The sequence below is a fragment of the Bos javanicus genome, chromosome 3, assembly GCF_032452875.1.
Source record: "Bos javanicus breed banteng chromosome 3, ARS-OSU_banteng_1.0, whole genome shotgun sequence".
NCBI lineage: Eukaryota > Metazoa > Chordata > Mammalia > Artiodactyla > Bovidae > Bos > Bos javanicus.
The window spans coordinates 102,341,147-102,360,605 of NC_083870.1; the positions used below are offsets into that span (position 1 = coordinate 102,341,147).

Here is a 19,459-nt window from a genome sequence, read left to right on the forward strand (position 1 = left end):
CTGGGAAATGTAGTCCGCATGGCGCCCAGCGGGAAGGCGGTGCCTTGCGGCGGAGGCCGGGAGCACGTGGTCTGGGGATCAGCCGAGCCCAGGCAGCCTTAGGCCTATTGCGGCCAAGTTCGACCGGCGAGAGGCGCTGCGGGGCAGCTTCCTAAGAGGACGTGAGTCTAGGGGCCGGTGGGATAGAGCTGGGAAGCCAGGCTGGAGGTTAAGGTGTGAGTTCGGGAGGGGACTGAGCGGGTGGGGGGACACAGGTTAATCTGGTGCTCAAGACCTGGCGGCAAGACCTCGGTCCCAGGAAGGGTACTGTCTTGAGAAGAACACTGAAGAGGAAAGGGGCTTGGCGCGCCTCAGGAATAAAAAAGAATGGCTCTCAGGGCCACCCAGTGAGCAACCGGGAAACTACTTACCATGGACAGTGCTTGGAGAATTTCATTAGGTTCTCGGAAGCAACTTGTCTTTATGAGTAATTAAAATAGCTTATATTTAAGTGCAAGGAACAGCACATTGCATACCTTAAGTCCAGTTCTCGCAGCAACTCTGTGGTGGGTATTTTCATTCACTATTTTCAGATGAGGAAGCCGAAGTTGAGGAAAGTTGAGCTTATCTTTTCGCTGGACACACAGCGAGGATAGCAGAGATCAGCCACAGATCTGGTTGGCCCAAGTCGCCAGCAGTCTCTACCCCAAGTGGAAAAAATAAAAATAAAAAAGGAAAGGACCTCTGTTCTTGTGTTCAGTGGAGGAAGCTGGCATTGGCTATAGCCACTGAGGCCTGAGGTGGATGAAGGCTTCCCTGAGGAGGAGAAACCTGATCTTAGCTTGAATAGCAACAGCAAGAGACTGGGGAGGAGGGGGCTTGATTAGCTGGTAAGCAGAGTCCAGTGGGAATCTAGTCATTCAACAAATCTTTATCAAGAAAATGTTTGAAGTACAGTTAGTTAGCTGTGTTCACTTTAAGGGGGTTGTCTGTGAGGGGGAGGAAGGTGGAGGGGATGAGGAAGGCGATGAGCTTGGAAAGACAAATTGAGACATTATCCTAAGTGCGATGTGAAACCATGATGAGGTTGCAAGTGGGCACTGATGATTGAATTTACATTTTAGAAAAATATGTCTATAGTATTGTTAGGGGAAACGCTGATGGAAACTGCCCACCCTGGCCAGGCACCATAGTAACTATTTGCATGAGTTATTTCACCACACAATGTGTGGTAAGGAATGTGAAACTAACAAGCTGCCACCACCAACCAGAAAAATTCGGAAAAGGTCAAAAGGAGACCCCACAGGTCCTACCACCTCCCTGAATCCTTCTCGCTGCCATCCATCTTGGCTGAGTAATGTGTCCGCCACCAGGAAGGACCATGAGTCAGAGTGATTGGCCAAAGACAACCCAGAAAGTTAATCCCATCACCGTAAAACTGAGACTGCCATCCCTGAGGCAGAGCAGTTCTCCAGGGTTCCCTTACTCTACTGCTCTCCGCCCAGGTGTCCCTTCCCAATAAAGTCTGCTTTGTCAGCACATGTGTCTCCAAGGACCATTCATCTCCTAGGGTTAGACAAGATCCCTCTTTTGGACCCTGGGAGGGGTGTCCCCCTTCCTGCAACAGTATAATACATTGAAGAAGGAAAGGGGGATTTGGAAGGAGGAAACAGGAAGCCACAATAAAGTACTGATTCCAGGTCTGTGCATAGGGGTGTGAAATGTCTTTGCCCTGATACTAATATATCATTATGGAAGGTGGAGGAATGGAGGGAGGGTTAAGACCACAAATTCCGTGTTCAAAATCTGTCTACCTCTTTCTAAAAAAAATGAGGGGGCGTCCCTGGTAGTCCAGTGGCTAAGAATCCACCTCCAATGCAGGGGACACAGGTTTGATCCCTGACCTGGAAGATCCCTCATGCCATGGAGCAACTGCTAAGCGTGTGTACCACAACTGTTGAGCCCGAGCTCTAAAGTCCACACACTGGAACACTGAAAGCTGTGCACCTAGAACCTATACTCTGCAGCAAGAGAAACCATTGCAATGAAAAGCAATGCAACAAAGAGTAGCCCCTGCTTGCTGCATCTAGAGAAGAGTCTTCCCAAAGGCAACAAAGACCCAGCACAGCCAAAAATAAATAAAATTTTTAAATAATTAAAATTGTTTTTTTAAAAAAGAAGAGAACATATAGGGGCCAGAACCTGTGACAACCCTGGCTTTTTGTTGTTGTTTAGTCACTGAGTCATGCCAGACTCTTTTGTAACCCCATGGCCTGTAGCCCGCCTGCTCCCCTGTCCATGGGATTTCTCAGGCAAGAATACTAGAGTGGGCAGCCATTTCCTTCTCCAGGGGGTCGTCCCGACTCAGGGTTTGAACTTGGGTCTCCTGCTTTGCAGGCAGATTCTTTGCCACCTGAAACATACCACTGAGTCACTGGGAAGCCCCGACAACCCTGGGAGGGGTTCCCAAATTCAGGAGAGCATTCCAGAGCCCAGGAGAGGGGGAGAAAGAGCTTCTGTTGGTCACCTGGAACCACTAGCAATCCATGTCCATGACAGATTAACCAGTTTGAAGTTTTTCAGCCTTCTAAAACAGTGTGAATTTTGGTCTGCAAAACCAAATGAGGGCCCTGCCTATGGTTAAGAATTCTCAGGGGAGGTTTCTCCCCTTCCACTTAGCACTAAGGTTAATTGCACTAAGGAAGTTTATTTTCTTTGTAGTCCCCTGGTTTGAGGGAAAGAGGTTAGGGAAAGGAGGGGAAGGTTTATTTCTAGTTCACCTCTAGATGTGGGCATAGTCCTTTGGGGTTCTGGCCTTATTGAGAATGTTCCAGGTAGACTCCCTTTGCCCCCATAAGCTCTTTGCAAGGGAGCCCTTGCTACCAATGCCCAGATTCCCCAGGTAAAGAAAATGCCCTCAAGGTGAATACCAGCTACTGAACTTTGTTTACCTTTGTGGTTTCCTGTATTTGTTTATTTTGGCCTGAATATTTCTTCTGTGTATACCAGCTCACAGGTGCATTAATTTTTAAAAGTATGTTTTGTCTAAGTATTTTTAGTTGTTTTCAGCAAGAAGCTTAGCCTGAGTCCCTAGGCCACCTTGTGGCCAGAGAACCCAGTGGACAGTTTCAGTCCTTATGTGACTTGATGGTTTTGCTGCATCTGGCCCCTTCGACTGCGCCTTCCGTTTGTTCTGCTTTGTTTTTCCCGCCACTCTGGTCAACCCTTTTGGTCTCCTTCACAGCCTTGTCCCTTCTCCTCTCCCTGTTTCTAAACTGCTGGGTCTCCAAGCCTTAGCCTCTGCTGCTCACCACCTCCTTGTCTTTGATTTATGACTCTTAGATCTCTCTGGCCCAGACTGTCCTTACTGCCAGACCCGGCCGCTGCCAGCCTCCTTGCCTTCTGAAACTGTCACGGGCACATCAAGTTGAACAGGTACAAAATCAAACACGGCTTCCCCCACACCTTACTCCCATTATGGGCTAAAAATACTACATCCCCTAAATTTCTTACTGGTTGTCCAAGCCACCTGAAAACTCTCCCTTCCATCAGGTCCTCACAAGCAGCTCATCACCAAGTCCCGTGGATCGTACCTCCTGTCTCTCTGTCCTTCCACACTGTTCTGCCTAGGTCAAGGCGCCAGCGTTTGTTGTCTGAGCATCCCTAACTGCAGCATCTCTAACTGGTGTCCCCTGCCTTGCCCCTTCCAGTCCAAACTAGACACAGTGGCCAGTCATCTGTCTGGAACATGTCTCTAGACAATCCCACCTAAAACCCTCAGTGGCTCCACTCAGCACAAAGTCCAGGCTCCTTGGTATAGCACTCGAGGACTGTTATGATCTCTCTAGACTCGTGTCTTGAGGAGGACCCTCCCCCAATTCTACATGAAATCCCTGGCTCTTCTGGCTGTTCCATGGTTCCTGCCTTTGTTCATGCAATTGCCTCTGCTGAGAAGGCTGTGTCAGGCTGGGGCCAGTCAGGAGAAACCACGCAATAAGCATACAGAAACAGTTTAATATAAAAATTTTATATTTTATATCCCTCATTTGGAAGGAATGAGGGACTGGCCAGCCAGTAAGAAGAGAAGATAACTCTGAAAAATATAGCCCAAGGAAGAGGCCCTCACCTATCCCACCCCCTCCAACTCCTGCCCAAGGCTGAGCCCCAGACCTTGCTGGAGAGGGCGTGGCTGGTGAAAAGGGGGGTTTTAGAACTGAGAGGCAATGAAAGCAAGTATTTTATTTTTCAAGGCCCAGTTCAAGAGCCACCTCCTTCACAAAGACTTTCCTGGCTCTTCCCTGTCCGTCTAGGTAGAAATGATTCCTCTTCCTTTGTGAGTATAGAATCCTCCCCAAGCCTGACATACATCACTGTACCCTAATCATACTTCTGTTGGGGGACTTAGTTTTCTGTTCATTTGTTTACCCCCATCTAGGGTTGCCAGGAAAAAAAGGGGGCACCCACTTCAATAGCAGATAAACAACATTTAAAATATATTTCTTTGTGTATTTGGCTGTGCCGGGTCTTAGTTGCAGCACACAGGATCTTTACTCTTCCTTGCAGCATGAGGGAGCTTTAGTTGCAGCATTCAAACTCTATTACAGCATGTGAGATCTAGTGCCCTGACTAGGGATTGAACCTTGGCCCTCTGCAATGAGAGTGTGGATTCTTAGCCACTGGACCACCAGGGAAGTACCTAAACAACGTTTTTTTTTTTTTTTTTTTTTTGGTATAAGTATGTCCTAATTATTGCATGAGACATACTTACTTAAAAAAAAAAAAAGTATTGCTTATCTGAAATTCCAGTTTAACTGGATGTCCTATTTTTATTTGCCAAACTGGTTAGCCCTTCCCTTAACTCCACCTCCAACTGTGGTCTCCCTGATGGCAGAACACGTTTCTGGCTGATCTTGGATTCCCCATAACTGGCCCAAGGCACTACTTTTAGTGCCTAATTAATGTTAAAAGGTCAGAGAGCTGAGAATGACTGGAGGGAGTTAGACTGAAGACAGAGACCATTTAGAAGGATGAATAATAAACCATTCCACAAATTAGGAAGTCTCCATAGAATAGCTTTGGAAAGAGGGAAAGGAGGATGGACTTGCAAGATCTAAGGATCTGAGAACTAATGGAAAAGGGAAGTGGCAAAGTTCAGGGCATCTAGGCTGTTGCCCAAGTTTCTGGCTTGTATCCCTGGATGGAGATTGGTGCCATTCACCTGGGAGGAACCCTGGAGGGGGCTTGGAGGCTGAAGAGCAAGGAAACTCACTGACGTGGGGCTTAGAGCATGAGAATGGTGGAGAGGGCATCTGAAGGAATGAACAGAAGACATCCAGAACAGATAAGTTCAGTTGGAGGTTTCTGAGGCTATGCAGACGAAAGAATTGGAAATACAGGCTGAGCTTAGGAGAAAGATTAAACTGGAGATACAATGAGAGCATAATCAGCATGGAAGTGGTCACGGAAATCATGGAAGTTGGTCATATTGCTCAGGGAGAGTAAAATGGGGAGAGAAGGCCTGTACCAGAGCTCTGATGTTCTTAAGGGGCTGAGAGAGGAAAAGGAACCCCCAAAGAGTCTTAAGAATGAGCAGGGGTGGGAGAAAATCCAGGAGAGTATAGGATGGAGAGTCAAGAGTAGACAAGTGTTCCAAGAGAGTGACAAAGTTGGGTACCTCTGAGAATCCAAAGGACTAAAGGCTGAGAAGCAGCCTTTGGGTTTAGCAATGATGAGGCCACTAGGGACCACAGCAAGAGCTCTTTTCGTGAAGGAGGAGCGGTGTAAGCAGATTATATATTGATATTTATATATGTCTAATCACAGTGTCTTTGTGTGTGTGTGTGTGTGTGCCGTCATATATTCAAGCAAGTTTAAATGCAGAGGGAAAGAGGACATTCAATAGAAAAAGGTTGATGAATAGGGAGGCTTGTAAATAATGGATACAGAGAACCCTGTGAAGGAGGGCCTGTGCACAGATACAGGAATTACTCTAGCTACAGGAGGACATTAATAATAGTATCTGGAACAGAGCAGGATACCTCGAGGGCCATGGACTCCTATAGAATCTCTGAATGAGCTTCAGAAAGTCTATGGGCTCCCTCAAACTCTTCACCAGATTTCCATATCAGTGGTTTTTTCAGCATTGAAGTGGGAGGTGGGGTGGGGAGGATCCTTGGCTTTCATGTAAGTTTCTGTAAGGACACTCCAGCTGCAAAACAGGTGAAGCACCGCCCCTGTGAACAAGAGACGTGATCTTACATGGCACAAATTCTAGATCTTTTCTCTGATTTCTCAGATTTCTACCCTACCTTCCTTTTCAAAATAGGTAGCCAGTCCACATGCACTCAGGCACAGGGCTCTCTAGCCAGGGGAAATGTGGCAATCCCTGGACAAGAGACGAGGAACACCACTGGCTGGGGCAGGGGGAGCACACGGATTTCCCCAAACCTTGATTCCTGGTTGAAACTAATCTAAAGGGATGTTTGGGTACCCCCTGAAATGGGGAAAACTGTCAAGTCAAAGCCATCTGTAGGGCTTCCCTGGTGACTCAGTGGTAAGGAATCTGCCTGCCAATGCAGGAGACAAGGGTTTGATCCCTGATCTGGGAAGATCTCACATGCCACAGAGTAACTAAGCCCGTGCACCACAACTGTTGAGCCCACACGCCTCACCTACTGAAGCCTGAGCACTCAAGAGCCCGTGCTCCGAAAAAAGAGAAGCCACCTTGATGAGAAGCTTGCGCACAGCAACTGGAGAGTAGTTCCTGCTCTCTACAACTAGAGAAAAGCCCGCACAGCAACCGAGACCCAGCACAGTCATAAATAAATAAAATTGTATCTTTAAAATAGCCATCTGTAGTTTTCTGTCTTGCAAGAGGTGATGACTTGATACGCCTTAGGAGGAGATCATACCTTAGTTCTGGGAATTTCATTCAAATGGGCAGTGTCATTTTGCAAATATGAAAGAGATGACAGTCAAAAATGGAGATTCTAGAGCCATCTGTGTGGAGGCCACGTGCCAGGTGACCTCTGCTAAATTGTAGGCAGAGAGGTGGAGCTCTGCAACGTGTTCCCTTTGGGAAAAATGCTTCATTTATTTTATTATTTTTGAAGAGGGATTTGGTTCATAGGGGCGTCCCAGGTGGCGCTAGTGGTAAAGAACCCGCCTGCTAATGCACGAAATGTAAGAGATGCGGGTTCAATCCCTGGGTCAGGAAGATCCCCTGGAGAAGGAAATGGCAACCCACTCCAGTATTCATAGTCCCATGGACAAAGGAGCCTGGCAGGCAACTATCTGTGGGGTCACAAAGAGTCGGACATGACTGAAGTGACTTAGCACAACACAATTGGTTCATTGTGAGCTGCAAACTGAGACTAGTTCTTGTGGGAATGTGTTCCTTTTGGAGAAGTTGTGGCTTGATCCACAATTTTGTACAGTGTTGGGCAGTCTCTCCAGGGCCCAGAATTCAGCCTTGGGTTGGTGGTGGTGGGGGCGGGGCGGGGGGGGGGGGCGAGATGGGGGAAATTGCTCTCCCAAGGACTGACAATTTTTCAAGTGTTGAGAGCCAGCGCCTTTGGCTCAGGTTCTGACCTGGCTGTCTCTCTATGGGACTTGCCAGACATGGCTTCAACCCATCTCCTGTAAGTGGCTCTGAGAGCACAGATGTCCACTGAGGGCCAGAGCCTGGCCCTCAAACCCTCTACCGGGCCTTCAAGTCTTTTCATCAGGGGCTCCTTGGTCTCAGTGACTCTGAAATTCACAGGACCTTCTTCTTCACCCCCAGAGAAGGGAATGGCAACCCACTCCAGAGTTCTTGCCTGAAGAATTCCATGGACAGAGGAGCCTGGTGGGCTACAGTCCACGGGGTTGCAAAGAGTCAGACAGTTGAGTGACTAACACTTCCACTTCTTCCTCTTCACCCCCAGCCAGGACCAGGCACGGCCTTCGTGAGATGTCTCCAAGCTGCCATTTTCTTTGGTTGGAGGTGGGGGTTGGTGACTGAAGATCCTGAATCAGTTTGGAAGCAGGGAGAGGGGCCAAGCAGGTGTTTGAGGGCAGCATGAGACACTAGAGTTTTGGGGGCACCTAGAACTGAGGCAGTGAAAACAGAAGAATGGAAACACGACTCCTTTCGCCTCTTTGACTCGGATGCACACAGCCTTCAAAGAGCTCTTGCCAGCTCCTCACTCCAGCCTGGGAGAAGGGGGCATCTGTGCCAAAGCAGGCAGGCATTCAGGCAGTTGGGAAGGAATTTTGGTTAATGGTGTCAAATGCCTGAGGGATCCCAGCCTCAGTCTGCCTCGCTCTTACAGAGTCTCGTGCACCCCTGGCGGCAGCTACTGCCTTTGTGCTAACAGCTGCCCAGTCAACCTCCAGTACAGACTTGCCTCCTCAGCTCCAGACCAGCACCCCCACTGCCTCCTGACCACCCCTCGCATGTCCCACGGCTCCACAGACGCATCATGCATCCAAATACGTGTCCTGATCTTAATTTCAAAGAAAAAAAAAATCATATAGGACAAATTCATAGGGCCCAGGAAACAAGGGTTCACAGGACATACTCAAGCTCAGAGGCATTGTGGTGACTTTTGTGTTATGACTTGGGGACAGTGTGGAGGGACAGGGTCAGCATTTAACCTCTCCTTCTTTCCTTCCAGATGAGGGTGTGTATCTCTCAGCTTCTGGTCCTTTTTCATGCTGTTGGCCAAATTGAATTTAAATAATTATTTATGGAAATTATTTATTTATTGTCTGTCTCTCCTGGTTTAAGCTTAATAGCAGAGATCATGGGGTCACTTCTGTAGCCCTGCTGTCTGCATAGCATCTGACATAAAATAGGTACTTCATAAATATTTGTTGAATGAATGAATGAATATCCTTGTTCATTACCCAGGATGCAGGTCCCTGTAGATACCCTCAGTCTTTTCCTGCTTTCTTATCTCCATGATGATTTGTGCTTCATCCCCCCCAAACCAGCCTCCCACTGCACCCTCTTCCCCACCCTCAGGCTTTTCAGCTGCTGTCTTGACGTGGGCTGCTTCACAGAGTGTGGTAGTGAGCTCCCCATGCTGGGCTATCTGCAAGCACAGGCAGTATATGCACCTGTCAGGCTGTCCTGAAGGGCAGGACTCTGATCAGTGACAGTGAGGTGGTGCAATCTTTACCATCTAACAAGCCCCCAGCATGCCTGAGGTCTCAAGGCAATGGCTTTCTCCCCAGGTTCCAAGTGCTGGGGACTGTGCAGGGGGTTGTGAATTGGCCTGTGGGACTAGCGATCACATCTTTGCCACCTCCTCTGCCTGTGTTCCATGCCCCTCAGGTCCCAGAGCTTCTGGGTGAGAGCAAGCAGTCCCAGGCCAGGCCTGTGATTGCTGAGTGAGCCCGAAGTTGTGAGCAGGATGGTCAGGGTGGGATCTCCATCCAGTTGCTTCTACCCATCCCCCATCCAGCCACCATAGCCCAGGAAAGGATCTGACAAACCACAGAAGTAAATAAATAACTTAGACGTAATAAATAGGGGTCCAGCTCCCACCAGAGAGTCCACGGCCCGCTCCAGCACAGGCACTTCGGCAACGAATTACAACACGTCTCCAAATCTGTCCCCCCAGGCCCGGGCTTAGGTTGAGACCTCACACTGCTGGGTTCTCTAGAGGAGTCCTGGGTTCCTGGCCAGGGCAGTGACAGAGTCTGTGAGCAGTGGGTGCTCGGCTCTCCACAGCTGAGGTCTCTGGTGTCTGCGGGCTTGAGGCCGGCAGGGTGGGAGCCCTGGGGCCACCGGGCAGTCGTGCCTCCATCTCCGCAGGGCTGATGTCCATCACTCACACGGCCGAAGCCTCCATCTCCGGCCGAGCCCCCAGTGATCCCAGGCAGTTAGATCCACGGGTCAGGGTCTGTCCGCACGCCCTCGGAGCGAGCCCTCAGCCCAGACAGCCGCAGGCAGTGGCCGAGAGGCGGTCCACGGTTCTCCAGGTGCTGTTGACGTCCATGAACGAAACGGCCTCGTAGCTCGTGGGTCGGCAGCAGGGCTGGCTGACGGGCCGTGAGCCCGGGGGCGGCTTCAGGGCCCCGGCGTGCAGCAGGTTGGCCAGGCTGAGGTCGTGCGGGGAGCGCGCGCGGCGGCAGGAGCCGCTGCAGAAGCGGAAGCGCACCAGCTCGTCGGAGCGGTGGCCCAGGCCGAGCGCGCGCACCGGCACGAGCTGCGAGCGCAGGCGGCAACCCCGCGCCCCCGCGGCCCGCGCGCGGCTTCCCCGGCTCTCTCGGCCGGCCCGGCCCCCTGCCCGCGCCGCGCGGGCCCCGCGAGGGGGTGCGGGCGAGGGCGAGGGCGCTGGCGGCGGGGGCGCGGGCCGGGGCGGCGGGGGCGACGGGCGCCGGGCTCTTCCGCCGCATAGACGGGCCGCGCGGCCCCCTAGAACGAGACGCAGTTACGCTCGGGTCCCCTGCCAGCCCGCCCCGCCACGCGCCCTCGCCCTCTTGCCCTCTCACCTACCGGGCAGGGGGCCCGCGGGGGACGCCGGGGCGGGCGTGGGGCCTTCTCGGGGGACCGGGCTGCGGGGCGCGGGGCCCAGGGAGGCCTCACCCTCGGCGACGCTGCTCAGCAGGGCCAGAGCGGCCAGGGTGGGCCATAGCGCAGGCTGCTAGAAGAGACGATGGGGAGCCTCAGGGGGGAAGAGGACAGCTTGGTAGGGTCTGGAAGGGGCTGGGGCCCGACAGGATTGGAGGATAATGGGCCAGCAGCCCCAGGGAGCGGGGAGAAAGGATCTCTGGAGGGCACTGACCTTGCTCCCTCCTTCTGGCCCCTCCCTATTTCCCCACCCACTTCTGATACCTGCACCCCGGAGCCATGCTCTCCCTCCCAGGTCAAGCCACCTTTCCTCAATATCCGGTAGAAGTCTCTGGGAGAACCACTCACCTGCCGCCTAGGCCCAGCCCGGAGGGGCAGCACAGAAAGGCCTCCACGTCCAGGCTCCATCTCTGTCAACACCAGGAGCTCCCATCAGCTGTAGCCGACCTGTTCCCCCACCCTCCTCTTGAGGCAGCTTGGAACATGGAGAGATGAGTTATCCTCAGAGCAGGTCATCCCTCTACTTCAGCTTCTCCAGGGGCTTGGGCAGCTGGGCTCAACCCAAGAGAAGTGGCTGCATCGAGAACCTAACTATGTGGTGGTGCTTTGCACCTGTTTCCTTTCAGATCTCATAACTCCATGAGGTAAATAGTATGTATCATCCCCGTTTTCCAGACCAGCAAACAAGGCTGAGAGAAGCTCAGCAGTTATCTAAAGTCACAAGGGTAGACCCACAAGCTGTGCGGGGAAGGGAACTTCCTGCTCTGTGCTGCAGGGCTGGAGAAGGGAGCAGCTGGACACCCTGACCTCACAGAGAGCCTGCTGTCCATACTGCAGAGGAGGAAGTTGTGGCTGGAGAAGAATTAGGGTGCTTGCGGGTTGCCCCGAGTTATTGGATGATAGTGAGGTCCAGGCTTCAGCCTGTGCTGCCCACCCAAGTGCTGCTGCACCTTGCTCCTCTGTGATTTCTGTCTGGATGCAGAGCCGCCTGACCACAGAAGTCTCTCCTGACCACAGACATCCTTCAAGAGTCAGCAGGTGGTAGAGGCTGAGGAGCCCTCTAGGAACAGGGGAGGGGGTCTGGGCCATGGCTCTCTATGGCCACCAGGGGGCAGCATCTGTCAAGCCTGTGGACTCAACGGTGGGTGGGCTTTCCCCCTACCCTCAGCCAGACTCAGGCCCCAGCAACTCCCAGGAGTTGCTTCCTACACCAGCCTGGTCTCTGAGAGCTGAGCCACCGTGAAAGCTGGTCCAGGACTGTCCGCCTGCAAGCTCCCTCTGGATCTGGCAGCCTGGCCCTGCTCCTAGAAGTTTCCCCTATGAACCATCCTTCATGAACCCAGTCGGCCTTTCAGAGTCCCACCAATATTTATGAGCCCGCACTGCCTGGCACTCCCAAACACCTCTCTGGAGCCCTGGAGCCTTCATGGGCCCTCACTAGCTGTCCTACTTGTGGGTCCCAGCTGTCACCTCCTACCTCACCCCCAGCGCACAGAATGCCACGTGCCTGAGGGCCAGGTCTCCCTGGAGAGGCCCTCCAGCGCCACATGTGCTCTCCTAGCAGAATTTGGGCCTGAGGAGCCAGGGTAGTGACTTGTTCTCACTGATGGAAGGAAAGCCTAGCAAGGTAGGGTTAAAGGCCCCTGCAGTAGGGGGAGCCCAGGAGCAGGTCTCTTGCGGGCAGTTTAGGCCCTCCCACTCCCTCGGTGCCATCTGGGGCCACCTGGTCCTCCAGCCCTTGTCTGGCCACCCCATCTACCAGCCCGATACTCACCAGGGGGGTTCTGTGTCCTGTTCTTCTAGGCACCTTTCCTGGAACCAGAGCCGGGCTTTCCCCTGCAGCCCAGAAACTTCATGCCCAGGGCTGTGCACCTGGCCGTGCCTCTCTTAGCCAAAAGCGAGGTCTTGGCAGCCAGTCTGAGCCCTGTAGCGGCAGTAGGAGCCTCGCATTACCGCGGCGGGCCGGCAGGGCTAGGCAGGGCTAGCATAGTCCGACAAGCAACTAGAGGGACTGAGGGGGGCTGGGAGGGGCGGAGAGCTGCACAGCGGGCCCAGGAGAGGGAGAATGTGAGAAAGGAGTGGAAGGGGAAAACCCTGGCCGCTCCCCCCTAGCCCCTGGGCTGGAACGAGAGGTGGGCGAAACAGGTCGGCTTACCGCGAGTGCAGGGCTCTGGGTCCGGGACACAGCAAGAGCTGGGACCCGAGGGACCTGCTGCTGGCGGAGCCCGTGGGCCGTGTCTGGGGGCAGAGCCCAACTCCATCCCTCAGCAGCCTCATGCCCGCCGCCGTCCGGTGTCAAATTCCAGCCCTGGCGTCACCGGATCCTGGGGTGGGGCCCAAGCGCTCCCCCACCCCGCCCTACCTTTCAGGGCTCACCTGGCCGCTCCACCCTCTGGAATTCGGTCCCCCTCGCTCCACTAAGGTCCCCCGAGGTAGCGGGGGAGGAGAAACTGGGGAGGGCCCCAGGTCGGTGCAGAGGCGCAGACACTGGGTGTTCAGAGTTTGGAGACACTTGGAGTAGGGAGTTGGGAGGCCGGGCAGAGGGCGGGAGCGGGAGGGGATGGGCCTTGGGCCACTGGCGTTTGGGCTCCTGTCGTCGTGGCTGGCCACTCTGTGCTAGCTGCTCTCTCTGATCCACCACTAGTTTCTTCTCTCAACAGACTCACCGCACTCCTTAAGTTCGCAAGGCACCGAGCTGGGGCTTTCAAGGTCCGACCCGGCTCTAGCGGCCCCAGCCCCTCCGCTAGACCCACCGCTTCCCCTCCGCTGCCGCCTGGGGCTTGGAATACAGACACACCTGCAAACACCGCTGCTCAGCCCGGCACAGCGAGGGCAGTGTGGTAGGAGGGGGTGCCAGGGGCTGAAGAAGAGGAGGGTCCCGGAGGAGGAAGGTTTGCACCGAGGGTTGAGGTAGGAGCTGGAGGGTCGTATTTAAGATGCCTAATTATGGCAGTTTGGCTGGTGGGATCGAGGTTGGGTGAGTAAGTAACAGGGGTAGAAGTAAAGAAAGGCCAGATGCTGTATGTCCTTATAGGCAGTTTGGACTTTATTCTGGGGACCACCGAACTTGTTTCAGGCAGGAGAATGGTGTGATCAAACGTGCATTTCTGTGGCTAACTCTAGCTGAAGTGAGGATGGTTTGGAGGTATGTCAGGAGGCTTCTGGGGGAAGAGAGGAATCTGAAGCTGAATTGTGGGGAGAGTGTGGGGCTTCAGGGGCTCTTTCAGGGCTTCACCTTTTTGAAAACTCGGTGCCAGATTGGATGGGGTGGGGCAGTGGGACAGTCTGCCTTTGGTCTGGGTGACCAGGTGTAGGGGATTCATTCTGGCTGGGGCTCCTGGAGCAGAGGCAGGCTGTGGACAGGAGCTTGTGAGTTCAGTGTCAATCGTGCTGAGCTGAAGGGACCCGTGGATTATCCTAGTGGAAATGTTCAGGAAGTGACTGAATTTGTAGCCTGGAGAAAGTGAAGTGAGCTGGGCTGGAGATAGCAGTTTGGGAACTGTTGACCAACCGACCATTGGAAGCCGTGGGTGGGGATGAAAGTGCTCAGGGGACGCGTTTGGACCAGCTGTACTCTGGCTGTGTGTCAGAACCATCTGTGGATCTTTTAAAACTACCCAGATCTGGGCCCACCCCCAGACCTGAATCAGACGGGGCATGCGCAGTTTCCACATCTGCACAGGTGATTCTGGTGTGTGCAGGTGGAGAGCCACGCCTTTGGGGAGAGCAGTTCATGTGCAGCGGTGGGGACTAGAAGCCTGACTGTCCCCAGGCAGGGAGCAGCTCTGCTCGCCCCCGGCCAGCTGCCCAGTTGGGCAGGGGCTTCTTCCCCAGGGCTTTATGGTCACGGCTGCAGCTTGCTGGCATGCAGCCTATGCCTTGTACAACCGCAGGGGGCGCCATTCATGTAGCACACAAGTTCGCATTGGAGTTTGCATCAGAGTGGCCTTGTCTCCAGCAGAATGGAGGGAAGTTTCTGGGTCTCCCTGTCCCTCAGTCAGGGCTTCGCTTTCTCCTCCACCCAGGAGGTTTCTGTCTGAGGACGAAGTGCCACAGTATAGGGGCATGTGGGGAGTCCGGAAGGGGATGGCACTCGGATTGGGATGTCAGGTGAGAGGTGAGGGGCCAGCCTGCCCCACCTGCTGCCACGTGGCAACTCTGGCAGGAAACTCACACCCAGGCCTGTGGCCTCAGGGGCAGGCTTGTGGCCGGCCTGCCAAGCGGGGGAAGGGACAGAGCAGATTCCAGGGCTCTGGGGGTGGGATGTCCTTCCCACTTGCCAGGGGTTCCTGAGGCTAGGCTCTGCCTTCCTGTTCTGTGCAGGAAGAGGGTGCTGAGAGGAGACTGTGTGCTAGGGGGAGGGTGGGGCTGCCAGGAGTGGGTGAGGTCTGTGGGCTGCTCTGTGTTGGGTACTTGGCAGTGCCACTTTCTTGTGCCTGCAGGAATCTCTGTCCCTGCAGAGCTCGGGCTGTGATGACCCAGCGGTGCTGTCCTAAGTGCTGTGGCCTTCAGTCCCTTGCCCTCTAGCTCCTTTAGGGGGGTACCAGCGTAGATTCCAGGGCATGTCCTGATGCCCCTGGTTTGCCTCTCAAGGCCAAGGGGGTGCAGGACTGCTCTGAGACAGGGGAGGCTCCAGAAGGCCCCTAGGTGACCACGCAGGTCCTGCAGCTGGGAGAGGTGGAAAGAAGGCTGGAGAGATGGCCCTTGGGTTTAGGGTGGCTGCTGAAGCCCTGGGTTCCTGTTTCTTCTGGGAAAGTCAGAGAAAGCGAGAGGAGGCAGGCTCAGGGAAGAGCTTTATTGCTTCCATGATGGCTTCCCAGCAGGCCTCCCGCAGCCTGGGTGAAGTCCTGGTGCCTCACTTCCCTCTGGTCCAGGCTAAAGGCAGAACCCGAGGGCCTGGCAGTCTCGTTGCTGAAACCCAGAAGAGTTGCCGGGTAGGCTGCTCCAGGCCTGCAGCACTGTCCTGGGGGTCGGTTGCAGCTGGGGTGGGGGTGGCGGCCGTTCCCATCAGGCTGGGCCAGGCCATGCCTCCGGAACTCTGAAGTTCTTTCCGCTCAAACCCAGGGGCGTCTTGTTGGCTTAAAGGATGGCTCCAAGTTTCCCCTGTGGGGCAGCTGGGTGGGAATATCCCCTCTGTTCCCCAAGAAAGGCCAAACACTGTCATGAACCGGAGGGGGTTGGCCTGAGATCCCGCCCACCTCCCCTCGGCCCTGGAGCAGGGCACAGGCTAGTCCTGGCACCCCCACTCTATGGGGAGCCTGTTGGGACCATTGCCTGAGGGGCCCTTTAGTGGGTCTCTTTCTGCACGGCCAGTGGACCAAACGTGACATCTCCAACCTGATTAAAAAATAAATTATCCCTCCCCCCCCCCAGATTCACAAAGTGATAATACACCGAACACTGATTGGAGAAATGATTCTGGCAGCAGCTTTGCTGCCTAGCGTCCGCTTCCTGCATGCTGGGCCTGCTGGGCACAACCAGTGGCCTCCTGGCCTTCTGGCTTCAAGGGCCCAGGCTCAGCTGAAGGCCGAGTGCTGGGCTCTGAGGCTGGCCTCTGAGCAGACGTAGCTCTGGCTGCCCTGCCAGGGCCTCGCCACCCCTGGGGCCACGTGGCACGGTCCTTCTCCCGGTCTGAAGGCTCCCTCGCCTCTCAAGCAGAGCCAGGCCGAGGCCAGTGAAGTGGGCAGGGGGTGGTGGCTGGACCTCTGTGGCGGTGTGCTGGGTGCACCTCAGATACCACTGGTGAGGTCAGTGATGACACGCGCTTTCACCAGTTTCCGCAGAAATTCTTTCTCTCGCTGAATGTTGTGCGTCCAGGACTGAAAGGGAAGACGGAGTGGCAGTCAGTTGGACAGCCCAAGTGGCTGCAGGGATGGAGCCCTGCTAGAATGCTGCAGGCTCCCAGGGTTCTGTGCCCTCTTCTGAGACCACCACCCTCCGCCACTCCAGAAGCGCTGCGGCTCACCCTCCTCCTTTCTCAGGACCTGGAGAAAATAACCTTCTAACTCGTTTCCCTCATTCAGGAAGACTGTGCCTCTTAATTTCTTCCAAGCCTTAGAGATGGAGGCTTTCCAACCACGTTCCCATTCCTTCAACCCCTCCTTGCCCGGCGGCTTCTCCGGGCCCTTAGGCCCTCGGCACCCCAAGGTCAAGCCATGTGAGTCATTAGGTCTGGCCCAAGCCTGGGGGGTGGGCCCTGCTGGAAAGTGAACCACGTGGGGTGGCTTAGTCATTCTCTGACCTGACGCAATCCACTTTCCAGGCCTAGGGGCAGCTGATGAAATCCTGCCTCTTAGATTAGAGGAGCCGGAGGAGGGGGGTCGGGGTAGAGGCTCATTTTATTGTTACTGTGGAAATTGGAGGGAAGATGCTACCTTCCAGGGCTTTCCTAGGGAAGACTGCACCCAGGCTCAGGTTCTTTCCTTTCCCCAGTGCCAGGAAGCTGTGATGACTAAGTCTCTCAAAGAATGAAACAGGATTGAATGAATAAAGGAATGATGAAAGCCAATGGCTTTATCACAGTCTGGACACAGCTGACTGCTCTGTTGCATCCGACGGCATGCGGCTCACCCTAGGATGTTCACAGCCACTGTTTATTGGTGTGAAGAATTTATAGCTCTTGTCTGGTCCTTGTCTGTTCCAAGCAACCTCCTCCAACCTGCCAGATCTTTTCAGTTTGAAACTTGGGCAAAAATCCCCTATATTCCTCTTCTCTGAACACCCCCTTCAACTTCCTGTGCTAACCACGAACCTGGCTAAGGACAGCGTCCCCTAGACATGCTTTTTCTCCCCTCACATCCACACTCCACGGTGCTTGGAGGTGGCAGAGTCTTCCTCGTTTGTTGCCGCATCTACACAACTGTCCCTGTGGCCTCCCTCGGACCTCTGGCTCCTCTGGCTCCTGGCATTATTCTCAGCTGTCGGCAAACCACCCTCCTTGGTGCAGACCCCTGGGAGATTCACCCTTATTCCTTGAAGATCTATTTTTTTAAATTTACTTATTTATTTATTTGACTGCACCAGGTCTTAATTTTTTTGATCTTTATTTCGGCATGCGAGATATTTAATCGCAGCCTGTGAACGCTTAGTGGCAGCATGTGGGATCTAGTTCCCTCACCGGGGATGGAACCTGACCCCCTTCACTGGGAGCACGGAGTCTTAGCCCCTGGACCACCAGGAAGGTCCCTTTCTTGAAGATTCAAACTTCTACATATATGTGTTGAATGAAATTAGATTTTCCAGGTAAGAAAATGAAGGCATGGAGGAACGGCAGGGCCAGGATCCAAGCAAGCATAGAGACCCGCACAGCTCTTTACTTCCCCCACGCCTGCATCACTCCCCAAGAAGTAACCAGTCTGATGGGTCCGTTTCAAGAATATCTACTGGGAGTCTCTGAGGGTTGAAAGGTCAGCAGAGGACTGGATATCTGACGATACTCAGGAATTATTGTTGAGACCTCCCTGGTGGTCTAGTGGCTAAGACTCTGTGCTCCCAACGCAGGAACTAGATCCCACGTGCCACAACTAAGAGTTCACACGCAGCATATAAAACCCAGCACAACCAAACAAGTAAACCGATACTACAAGGCAATAGGGCGCTTTTAAAAAAGGAAGTATTGTTAAAATTCCAGGTGTGATAATCGTGTAATATTAAAAAAAGTCATCCTTATCTTTTAGAGAAAGTTGCTGAAATGTTCATGGCTGGAATGGTATGACGCCTGAGATCTGTGTCCCAGGAACCAGCGGGGAGGGGAGGCTTGAGAGGAAGAGCAGATTGAACAACACTGGCGTGTGTTGATTCCTGGGGGCAGGAGGCGACACTGCGTGGGAGTTCATTAGTCTCTCCTCTACTGTGAATATGTTTGACAAGTTCATAATAAAAGAGTGAACAAAACCGTCTGCCAGGGTGCCTTTCTCTTGGACCAGGCAATGCCCTTTCCCTGGGGATCTTTTCTCCACCCCTCCCCCGTGCACACAGCACAGAGGCTCACAGCACTCTCCACAGGCCGGGGCAGGACTCTGGGACCCTCACCAGGACCCCTGACTCTGGATGCAGAAGGGCCGTCCTTCTCCCAACTCCCAACTTTATCTCTGTGCTCCCAAGGTTCTGCCCTGACCTTCGCACTTCCTCCTCTGACGTCTCCCTGAGACATCTCATCCATGCCTCCCTTGTGCTCACTGCTCACAAACCTCCATTTTCAGCCCAGATTTCCCTGTTGTGGGAGACTGCTGTGCGAGCCCACTTCACCCTCTGGCCACTGCTCAGTCCCCTTCCTGTTCCCTCCTCCAGGCTTCCCCAGAGAGTGTTCAGTGGGAGCCACACTCACTGTTCAGCCACTGCACTCTGGCTCCGAAGTCCCTGCTCCTTTGAAACTGTGCTCAGCACAGCCCTCAAGGGCCCCCTAACTGGTACCTCCAATGGCCGCGTCTCAGCACCTCTCCTAGGACTTCCGTGCCACACTGGTGCCCTGTGCTGGTGATTGTAGGCACACCCTCCTTGGGTCTCCAGGATCCCGCATCTTCTGACCCTTCTCTACTCTCTCTCCTCCTTTATGAATGCCTCTGACATCCCTCAGCATCCCCTCTGCATTCAGCCCTTGCCTCACTGTCTTCACATCTCACATGTTCCCACTGGGCCTGGAAAATGGGCTGTGAAGCAGTGGTGGGGCCAGGGTGCTGAATGGTTCCCTTGCCCACTGAAGATACCCCGAGGGACAGCAGGGATCCTACACCCAGGCACCAGCATTTCAGGGACTCCTCTAGGATGCTGAGAGGCAATAGTAATAAGTAGGTGTAAAAACATTACCATTAATAATAATGGCAAACATGTGCGGGCACTTACTATGGCCAGGCCTTCTTTACACATTATCACACTGACTCTTTCCCAAACCTCTCATTACCCCATGTATTGATAAGGAAA

General features: G+C 53.8%; 2 protein-coding genes and 1 long non-coding RNA gene across 16 annotated transcripts in view; 1 reads left to right on the forward strand and 2 right to left on the reverse strand.

Moving 5' to 3' along the window:
- Positions 1-5: 5 nt before the first annotated feature.
- On the forward strand, positions 6-19,449 carry LOC133244695 (uncharacterized). Of its 3 annotated transcripts, XR_009735483.1 has the most exons (5): positions 10,508-10,593; positions 10,836-11,184; positions 13,201-13,450; positions 13,575-16,697; positions 18,217-18,438. It is a non-coding gene; the product is annotated as an uncharacterized LOC133244695 (long non-coding RNA). The 3 variants fall into 3 exon arrangements; XR_009735482.1 differs by lacking the exon at positions 10,508-10,593 and adding an exon at positions 6-161 and having other exon boundaries at positions 10,836-13,450; positions 18,217-19,449; XR_009735481.1 differs by having other exon boundaries at positions 10,836-13,450; positions 18,217-19,449.
- On the reverse strand, positions 9,467-10,948 carry ARTN (artemin). Its single transcript, XM_061412221.1, has 3 exons — positions 10,889-10,948; positions 10,466-10,610; positions 9,467-10,384 (listed from the first exon to the last, which is right to left on the reverse strand). The coding sequence occupies exons 1-3, from the start codon at positions 10,946-10,948 to the stop codon at positions 9,897-9,899; spliced, it is 693 nt and encodes a 230-aa protein (XP_061268205.1). The 3' UTR covers positions 9,467-9,896.
- Positions 15,322-19,459, reverse strand: part of ST3GAL3 (ST3 beta-galactoside alpha-2,3-sialyltransferase 3) — a 214,112-nt gene continuing 209,974 nt past the window's right edge. For 6 of the 12 annotated variants that reach the window (XM_061412201.1, XM_061412196.1, XM_061412200.1 and 3 more), the window contains one exon: positions 15,322-16,359. In XM_061412201.1, the coding sequence (XP_061268185.1) occupies positions 16,289-16,359 (71 nt within the window). In that variant the 3' untranslated portion in view covers positions 15,322-16,288. Of the gene's footprint in view, positions 16,360-18,164; positions 18,390-19,459 lie in introns of those variants that run through there. The other 6 variants (XM_061412199.1, XM_061412193.1, XM_061412190.1 and 3 more) reach the window with 1 other exon arrangement.

Coding starts and splice junctions, on each gene's coding strand:
- ARTN (XM_061412221.1), bottom strand. CDS start 10,948: ATGGAGCCTGGACGTGGAGGCCTTTCTGTGCTGCCCCTCCGGGCTGGG. Junction 10,611..10,888: donor GGGCTGGGCCTAGGCGGCAG/GTGAGTGGTTCT, acceptor CTCTTCTAGCAG/CCTGCGCTATGGCCCACCCT. Junction 10,385..10,465: donor CCCCGCGGGCCCCCTGCCCG/GTAGGTGAGAGG, acceptor GTCTCGTTCTAG/GGGGCCGCGCGGCCCGTCTA.